At 47.0% G+C, this 9,379-nt stretch overlaps 1 protein-coding gene across 2 annotated transcripts in view; it reads left to right on the top strand.

Moving 5' to 3' along the window:
* Window positions 1–4,687: 4,687 nt before the first annotated feature.
* Window positions 4,688–9,379, top strand: part of MYZAP (myocardial zonula adherens protein) — an 87,877-nt gene continuing 83,185 nt past the window's right edge. Inside the window, exon 1 of one of the 2 annotated variants that reach the window (XM_033107811.1) lies at window positions 4,688–4,927. In XM_033107811.1, coding sequence (XP_032963702.1) covers window positions 4,853–4,927 — 75 coding nt within the window. In that variant the 5' untranslated portion in view covers window positions 4,688–4,852. The remainder of the gene's footprint in view (window positions 4,928–9,379) is intronic. The other variant, XM_033107812.1, reaches the window with a different exon arrangement.

Below are 9,379 nucleotides of genomic sequence, written 5' to 3'. Positions count from 1 at the left end.
TCCAGTGAACAGTAGGCTATTAGTAGTTATATTTGGGGGGAATCAAAAGCAATGTGTGGATTTTTGACTGCCTGGGGGGGGGCGGGGGGTGTTGGTGCCCCTAAACCCCGCATTGTTCAAGAGTCAGCTGTACTTGCCCTGCAGCCTCTGCCTTCCATTTGTACTCATCTCTCTGTTGAGCACAAATCTGCCTGATCCTGTTACTGTCCTGTTTGCAAACATTCAGTAGCTCTCCATCACCTGCAGATCAATTCCCAACTTTATTCAAAGCCCTTTGCAGTCTAACCCCACCCTACTTCGTGTCCAGCCATTCCCTCCTGCCCTGCAGTCCAAGCTAACTGGCTAACACACATTTATTTCCCAGACCCTCTGACCTCACTGTTTCCTCTGGCCCCTCAGCCCCCAAATACTCTGACCTTTCCTCATTCCTCAGGGCCAGCTTCTCTATGCCCTCCCCAGGAAGCGTTTCCTGTTCTCTGTTGCTGCTGCAGCTTGAATTCCCTCCTTCTCTGCCCACCACAGTGCTTTGGACATGCCTCAAGTCTGCTCCTGTCCCAGTATAGCAGATGAACTGTCAAGTCCACAGACTCTAGAGCCATCTCGCCTGGTAATGAAGCTTAGCTCCACCACCTACCAGCATTGGTACCATAGGCAAGTCACTTCACCTTACTGTGATGTGATTTCCTCATCTGCAAAATAGGGAACATAATGGCACCTTCCTCATTGAGTTGCTGGGAAGATTAAATAAGTCGATGCATTTTCAGCTTTTGCACAAAATAAGTGTTGTGTAAGTATCATTTTACTAAGTACTTGTCTCTCTTCCCAAATTGATGTGAACTCCTAGAAAGCAGGGGCTAGCTAACTCATTTCTGTGTCTCCAGTGCCTGACACACAGTAGGCACCTGGCACGTATTTCTTCAATGAATTGGCTTCTTATTACTCTGCCAGTGGTTCATTTGTTCATGGGTTAACTGGTGAGAGCAGGGTTATTTTCAGTGAGCTTGTATTCCCCAGGGTGGGTCAGCAGCAGGTTCCAGCCCCCGTGTCTAGACAGGTTTATAAATACTGTGTATCTGGGTAACTTGGCCAGCGTATAGGGTTCCTCTCAGTCTGCTTTCCTTATCTCTAGGTCCCGTTCTCTACTTCTCGGACACCCTGTGAATACGGGGTGTTTCTTGTTCTATTTTATCCAAAGGAGATTTGTAATTCAATACCCTTGTCCTTAGGTTGGAAACGTGTCCTTTTTTAATTGTGAAAGTTGGGTCTCTGGCATTCAGAACAGGAGAATATGCCAGGACTTTGGGATGTTGTGACAGCTGAGTGGAAGAGGAAGAAAAGGGAAGCCTCAGAGATGTAAGACTGAAGAGGGCGTGAAATATCAGGAAGCCTGGCATTGCTTGGGCTCACCTACTCTGTGTCCTTGTCCAGTGATTTGATTCCTGATTGTTTCTGCTAAGACATATCGGTAGTCTTTGCCGCTCAGGACTTTGCTGGATAAATGGGTCGCATGACAAGCCCTTCAACTAAAGATGCCAATGGAGAGTTTGGAGGGAGTTCAGCAGAGAGCAACAAGGGACAGTTCAGAAAGAAGAGGCTGGGAGGATATCAGTGAGAATTCTAGGAAAGGAGTGGGATGGGAGAAGTAGGTGCAACTCAGTGATTGATTTCAAGAAAAGGAAGGGTGTTTATACAGACATCTAGAATTTTCTACAGACCTGTGCTTCAGCCGAAAGATGCAGGCCAGCTTTTAGGAACATGTGGCTGTTATTGTGGATAGGAAGGGATGGCAGCTGAGATGATTCTGTCACAGTTCCTGTGCCCTCCAGCCTATACAGTGACAATCTTCTGTCCCCAATGCTCAGCGGGGGCCTGGACTAGACTGGGGCAATGCTGAACATGAGCAGGGTGACCTTTGCACGTACAACACACCAGCGCTCTATGCCTGTCCCCCTCACATCTGCCCCTTCCGACTCTCAGTTCTGTAGACCACGGAGGACTCCTGGCCGGGGCAGAAGAGCTCAGCCGTTCGGTCCACTTTCGAAATGAGTCGATCATTCTTTTTTATCTTCTTCTCCCAGAATTGTTCATAGATACCTGTGACTATGACTTCATTTTGGACTTTTTCCCCTTCCATTCTAGATTCACCTTTCCATTGATTTCTCAATCCCTACTTGTCTTCCCCTTTCTGTTCCTTCTCTTTACCTATTTTCTGGAGCTTCCCACTCTCCTCTCTCTTGTAGTTCCTTACATATTGGTCTGGCAGAGAGGGGCTGTGGCATAAACCAGAGGCTGGCATGTGCCCCATCCCACCACCCACAGCCCTTAGTGACAGCCAATGTGGGGAACTTTCCTGGCTGGGACCATTCTGGGGCTCTGGCTGGTTCAGCTGGCAAATTGCTTGGAGGCTTTTGCCCGCCCTAGAAGCTGGATTGGCAAAGATCTTGGTTTCTGTTTTGATTGACCACGACTGAGTCGAAGTGTTGCTCTGTAACAACATTTCTTCATTCATTCAACATTTACTGTGTACTGTACTTGCATCATGCCAATTACTCTGTAATATCATTTCTTCATTCATTCAACATTTACTTTGCATGTACAACATGCCAATTACTGTTCTGGGTACTACTGGGCAAGCAGAGATGTAAACAGATCCAGTTTCCACAAAGAGATCACAAGCAGGTGTGCAGTCTGTTACTTCTGTAATAAATCATAATACAGTGTGAAAAGTATTATGTTAACAGTATGAAAAAGACTTGGATAGATGGAAGGAAAGTGAACCCATAGGCCCTGCTTCCTCTCAAATGCTAACTCTGACTTGGGTGGTCACTTGAGTGGCGGCCATAATATCACAGATGTTGGTGATGCCGGGTTACTTTGACTCTGAACAGCAGTCTTCCCTTTCTCCTCAGGACAACATAACAAAACAACAGTAACCATTAGCCTTTCTCGATGGAGGTAACCACGCAGATATTTCTAAGCCCTATTGGCTTTCAGTAGCTACATGTTGACCACTTTTGATTGAACGCAGACCCAGATTTTAGTCTTACAAAACTCTCACAGGAGTAGGGACTGCGTGGAAGTAGATGGAAAGACACCTCTTACGAATGATGGACACCTTTTTAGAAGAGTGAGTGCATGGGAGGATGTAGCGGGGTGTGTAGTAAAATGCAGTGGACCTGGAGTTAGAAGACTGGAGGTCTAGTTCCAGCAATTCACCAATTCACCTAAAATCCCTGGGCCTCAGTTTCCTCGTTTGCAAATGGGGATGATGACAGTATCCACCTTGTTGGGTCATGGTGAGAATTTGATGAGAAAATGCATAGCAAGCACCTGGAATGCAGGCACAGCAGTGATGATGATGATGTCAGAGATGGTAAAATTCAGGCTGGGTGACTTTGGAAAAGTCACTTATTTGCTCAGGTCTCAGTTTTCTCCTCTGCTGATGGAGCTAGTTTCATAGGATCATTTGGAATTCTGTTCAGCAACATTTCTTGAGCATCTTCCATATTGGTGCCACACTAGGGGTCCAGAATGGTCCAGAAGCTAACCATTGGGGAAGTGGACACACACATATAGATGACTCTAGCAGAATACACGTATACAGTCCCAAAGAGCTACTAGGTTCACGAGGGTGGGTGTGCAGGGCAGGAGGGTCCTGGGGAGCTTGGTGGGGAGGCAATGTTTGATCTGGGCTTTGAAAAGTAAGTAGGGAGAGATTGTCTTTCCTGAAGAAAAACACACCAAGTTCATGATCTGCCTCGATGACCTTCTACGGCTTCTCTGTCATTAGCCCCTTGCACTGTGCTATTTTCAGTTCATCAGAAATATACCATACCTTCTCTTGCCGTATGCCCATCTTTGCACATGCCAATTCTTTTGGCCGGGAACTCCTCCTCCGTCTGCTAGGGGTGCGGTTGAGTGGACAAGCAAGGCACTAGGATAAGGCTGCAGAGTCCATCCTTGCTGTGCTGCTTACCAGCCAGTGGGCCCCTGCTGTGTTACTCAATCTCTTGGTGAGTCAGTGTCCTCATCTGCAAAATGGGGGTACAGGATAATAATAGTGCCTACCTCAAAGGCTGGTTATGAGGATTAAATGAGGTAATACCTGCAGAGTTCTTGCTGGCTTGACCCACCGTAATCAGTGAATGTTGAAAAGGAGCAGTTAGGATGAACACTCTATACCTGGCTTACTGCTACTTATATTTCGGGTCTAAGCTTAGTCGTCACTTCCTCTGGGAGGCCTTTTCCTACACAAGCCAACTTCTAAGGCAGAGTTGTATGCTCCCATAGTTATCTCCTCTTCCACCAAATTCCTGACACCTGTCATCTCTGTGTCCCCCCCAGACTGCAAACTCCATGAGGACAGGGGCCACGATTGTGTTGGCTGCTGGGAGGGACACATGGTAGACAATCAATGAATATTGAACGAGTGACATGGGGTGAAGGTCCCAGGGATCCCCGAGGGTGTGGCTCCTAGAGCAATCAGAGCACCGCGAGGATGAACTGGCAGGTGAACCTTGACACCAAAGGCAGCAGAGAGAGCCTGGGCGTCCAGGAGGTCCAGGGCTCCTTCCCACCCGGACAGCGCGGGGAAATAGAGGACGGCACTCAACTTTGGCAGGGTCTGCGCCCACGGGAGAAAATGCAGAAGAACAGGTCGGGCGAGCGCTCGGGCCCCGCCCCCGGTTCCTCCCCCGGCCCCGCCCCCTCCCTCGCTGCTCCTGTCCCCTCCTGCCTGGCTCCCACCGCTGCTGCTGCTGGTTCGCAGCACCCCCAGGCAGGCAGTCAGCTGGGAGCGCTTATTCCACCCGGAGGACCGCCGTGCGGTGCCGGCACCGACCCCTACTGCGGAATGCTGCGCTCCACTTCCACGGTCACCCTGCTCTCGGGCGGTGGCGCCAGGACACCCGGGGCGCCCAGCAGGAGGGTGAGTAGCTCGGGGCGGGAGCTGCCACCATCCCGCTTTCCCGCGCTGGCTGCCCGCTGTAGGGGTCTGGCCATGGGGACTCGCGGGCGCAAGCCCCGGGCCCTGACGCCCCACCCTGGGCTTCACTTTCCGGTTCTGTGCCGGCTCTGGCCCTGACCCTTCTTTACGACGCCCCAGGCTCGAAGGGTTTAGGGACTTTCTGGAATTCCCAGAGATGTCCTCTACTTCCTGACATCTCTATCAAGCCAAGTTTCTTGGTGGCACCAGTTTAAAAAGCAAGAGAGACATTTTTGTACTGTCCTTTGCTTAGGACTCAAGGGTAATGAACATCTTAACACCCCAAATTTCTTCCTTCCAGCGATTAAAAAAAGGTCACTTGTCCCAACTAGAGATAGAATAATACTGCTTGCTACTGGAGTGGGCTTTAGTCAAGGTAGGCTTCACCTGACAAAGTATGGATCAGCAGCTGGACTTGGGGTTATGCAAAACACTTTCTTCTTTCTGATTTAAATATTAGCACAGTAGCCTCAGGGGCAGCCCTGGGCACCATCTCCAGGAAGGTTGCCCTTTGGAAATGCTGTTTCTCTGTGATCTTTGTTACATCTTTTCTTCCTTCTCCAGATGCTCTGGGAAAGAAATGGTAGGCACATGCCTGTTGCATCTTTCCATGTCTCTTCCAAGATCAGTGGTGTAGAGCACACCGCCAAGCCTTGGTTTGTGGCTTTTAGTTCATCTCTTCATCATGATATCCATTACTTATCATTTGGTGCCTCTTTTCTGTGGTTGAGACATCTTTAATTATGTTTCCTCAAGGTTTAGCTAAATGGCTGGTTAAGTCCCAGTCAAGGCCCTCTTTGGTACTCTAGTCTTTTTTCTAGTCTTGCAGACATGTGTATTTGCTTTTTATATACCTCAGCCAAGTGATTAGCAGTTGCCTTATAAACTGTCTTTCTTTAGCCCTTTCTGTTACTCCTTGGTATGGGCCAAGTGATGGGTTCTGGGGTATGTATTTGCGCACGTGTGTGCACATAACCAAACACTTAGGGTTAACAGAGTTCTTCTGGTTGTTCAATCATTAGCTTCATAAAGCAAGATCCCCATTAGGTCCAAGTGTGTTTCCAACCACAGTTCCAGCCTTACTCCAAGGGTATTTGCCTTTTTCTATGGAAAACCTTTTCAGTTGGAACACAGTTTTATTGAGAAAGAATGAAGTCACTGAAAAGCTAGCCCTGAGCTTGGACAGTCATACATGGGACTAGATTGCATGACTTGCATGACATCGTCTAAGTCCCCCTTCAGAGATGAGGACTCATGAGGCAGGTAGAGTGATATTGTGGGTGGATACAAATCTGATTAGTATAGTAGGTAACCTTTCTGAAGATTTTTTCCTCAAATATTTACTTCCAAGCATTTCTTTAGTTATAAGTGCTTTGGTATCGGGCACAGTGGGCTTACTATTGAGAAGAAGACAACCTAAATACTTTGGAGTGGCGGGGTCAGGGCCCTGAATCAAACCATGTAGGGCCATTCTGAGCACACAGATACTTGTTCTGAGAAGATATCTAAAGTTTTTAGGGTTCCCTTTATGATTTACAACTCTGTTCATGATTTGCCAATGTCACAGATACTATCTGTGTTTATGTGTGTCTGTGGCAGGCGTGATGGGAGGCTGTGATCCTTTGATTGATTAATCGATCTACTAAACAACATTTATAGATATCCCTCTGTGTGATGCAGGGCTAGGCATTGTGGTTCATTCTCTCTGTGGAGGCAGACCTTGTCACAGACTGCCATCATACAAAGTGGTGGTGGTTATAGTCGGGTAGAGTGTTGACAAAGTTGGATAGAAGCTAAAAGGATAGGTTCTTCCTGAAGCATCTGAGGAAGGCCTCCCTCTGCAGGAGACATTTGAGTTTGGTCTATCAAGACAAGTAGGAATTTGTAGGGTGATTGACATTGGGATACTGAAAGTAGGAAATATCATTCATTAAATGGAACTCTTGGCATATACTGTATAACAATGGCATATTGGACCTGCTTTAGGGCAAAACAGTTAATTTTTTGAAAAAACAAGAACAGGATGTCTTGAAGATAAAATTGTAGACCAAAAACGTTATCATGAAAAGTGGTCCTGAACTTGAAAGTTTTTCAGTAAACTCTGTATGTCTTTCCTCTCTGATGTTGCATGGTCTTGAACAATAACACGTTAGCCATGAAAACAGCATTTCTCTTTCATCCAAAGAGCTTACCAAATTAGGGGCTGCAGGGGAATCAGGCTGTGTTGGTCCAGACATTCAAGCCAACCAGAAATGGTGGTGACAGCTGACACTGAGCAGGGAATTCTCTGAGTCAGCTGCCAAGGGTGGTGTGGCTAGACCAGACTGTCACCAGTTATTCTTCATTTAATGGCTGTCACCTACAATTTATACTTCCTTCTTATCTGAAATCATCTCTCAAGGAAAAAAACAAACAGGTGGGAGTAATTTCTGTCAGCTCATAAACAAAGCTCTAAGAGTCATTTATGGATGCTAACCAGGAGAGGTTGTGAAATAAAAAAAAAAAAATCTGCCTTCAAACCAGTGGTGTTCTAAAAATAGTTTTTATCTATGGCAATAGCAGGAAGATAAATTGGCTGGAGAATAACCATAGACAGAATGATGACCTTGGAGAATGGGGAAAACATTTAAAAAAATATTGACGTTGCTTCACGATTTTGAAAGGAATTTTGTAAATGCAGTTAATCCCACTGAATGAGCCTTTGAAATGAAAGGTCAGTTGTGTGGCCAGGTTGTGCGCTTTGGGGGGAAGATATGTGTTGCTTTGTGTAGACAAATATTGTTGGTTAAACGGCCCAGCTAGTACGGTGTGACACCTGGCAAGGGTTTCCTCCAGCACCATTAGATATTGTCAGTATCTCCTATTGGTCATAAAAGACTGTTGGCTGGTATTACTGGTATCGTGGCCCCCCGGTGGCACATTGAAACACGAAACAAAACCCAACAAGGCCACAAGGATAGGACTGTCTCCTAGCCTGCTCTTGCCCGTATTTCTTTCTATTTAGCAAAGGCTTCCTCTGTTAAAAATCAGAATGGGCCTGCCAGTCATCTCTCCCTAGCTAATGCACTGCTCTCCTGGGTCCCATTTCTGTCTGATTGGCTCAAAATAAAGAATTCTCCTTAGCTGGCTGGTGAATGGATCAGACAGGTGTTTATCTCACTTCCTTTTCCTTTTCACAGAAACATCTGTGTGCATAACTTCCGTATTGTCATATGGGCTCTGAGGGAGGGACACACAGGGTTGTTTGTGGGACCTCAGCGTGTGGTGGAGGAAAGTTGGCTGCAGCGTCCACCAGGGAGGAGGTGGGCAGGAGGCCTGCTGCACCCAGAAAACAGGCTGGCCCCTCACCAAGTCCTTCCTGAGCTAGCCCCTGATAAGCCAACTTGAAAGGTTTTAGAAACTGGCGTCCTCAGAGCTGAGCCAAAAAGCCTCTGCCACTAGAAATTGACAGTCGAATCTCAGAAAAAAAATGTCCTACCGGTAGTCCATCTTGCTGTGTCCGATGCAGGATGAACAGCCCTGAGTCCTGGGGATCTTAAAGAAACTTGAGTTCACTTGGGAAACTTTTCAAGTCAGTCAGCCTCAAAAATTGTCTGAGTTCAGGGAGCTGTGGATCGAGGGCTAATGAGCTAGAGACCACACTGAAATGTTTTGATCTAAAATACTTTCAGTGATTACGGGCATTATAGTCTTAGAGCTTCCTGTGGTGATCCCTCTCAGCCTAAAACAGTTCCAGTATTCCCCAACACACTGAAGAGTAACGCACTGGTATTTACTTCTTTTCCCTCTTTAGATGCGTGATATTTCCTGAATGTCAATCACCCTGTTGACTCTTACTTGTTCTTTAAGACCAGAGCCATCTTTTTAAAATGCAAAATTCTGTCACGGGACTCCTGCTTCAAGAGCCCCTTCAGTACTTCCAGGAGAAAGTACAAACTCTTTAGTTTAGCATCAGGCACTTTTGGTCTGCTTTTGCCTTCCCTGTCCCCTTCTACATGCTTACTCTTTCCAGATACTCATACTCCAAATGACTTGCCATTCCCCAAGCTTTCCATGTTGTTCTTTGTCTCTCTGCCTTCTTCATGCCTCTCCTCTTTGTGTCTTCCTTCAGGAAGCCTTCCCTGAACCCTCCTCTTCCCTGTTCCCCTAGTTTACACCCTGTCACTGCTTGCATCATCTATGATTACCTACTCGAGGAGAGGGTTTAGGGACCCTCCCTCCCCAGGCCTGGTGTAATAGATGCTTAAAAAGAGGAGTGTCACACTTGACATTGAATTGGCAAATGGGAAAACAGGAAGAGAAGCTTGGGATAAAGCCAGCTCACCACCTCTGGCCCACCTGGGCAGGAAGCAGGTGACAAATGGATGGGAGTGTTGGTCCAGGTGAGGAGACTGA

The sequence above is a fragment of the Rhinolophus ferrumequinum genome, chromosome 6 (genome assembly GCF_004115265.2).
Source record: "Rhinolophus ferrumequinum isolate MPI-CBG mRhiFer1 chromosome 6, mRhiFer1_v1.p, whole genome shotgun sequence".
Lineage (NCBI taxonomy): Eukaryota > Metazoa > Chordata > Mammalia > Chiroptera > Rhinolophidae > Rhinolophus > Rhinolophus ferrumequinum.
Note: the sequence above shows the minus strand (reverse complement) of the source record. Positions and strands in the feature narration are given on the sequence as shown.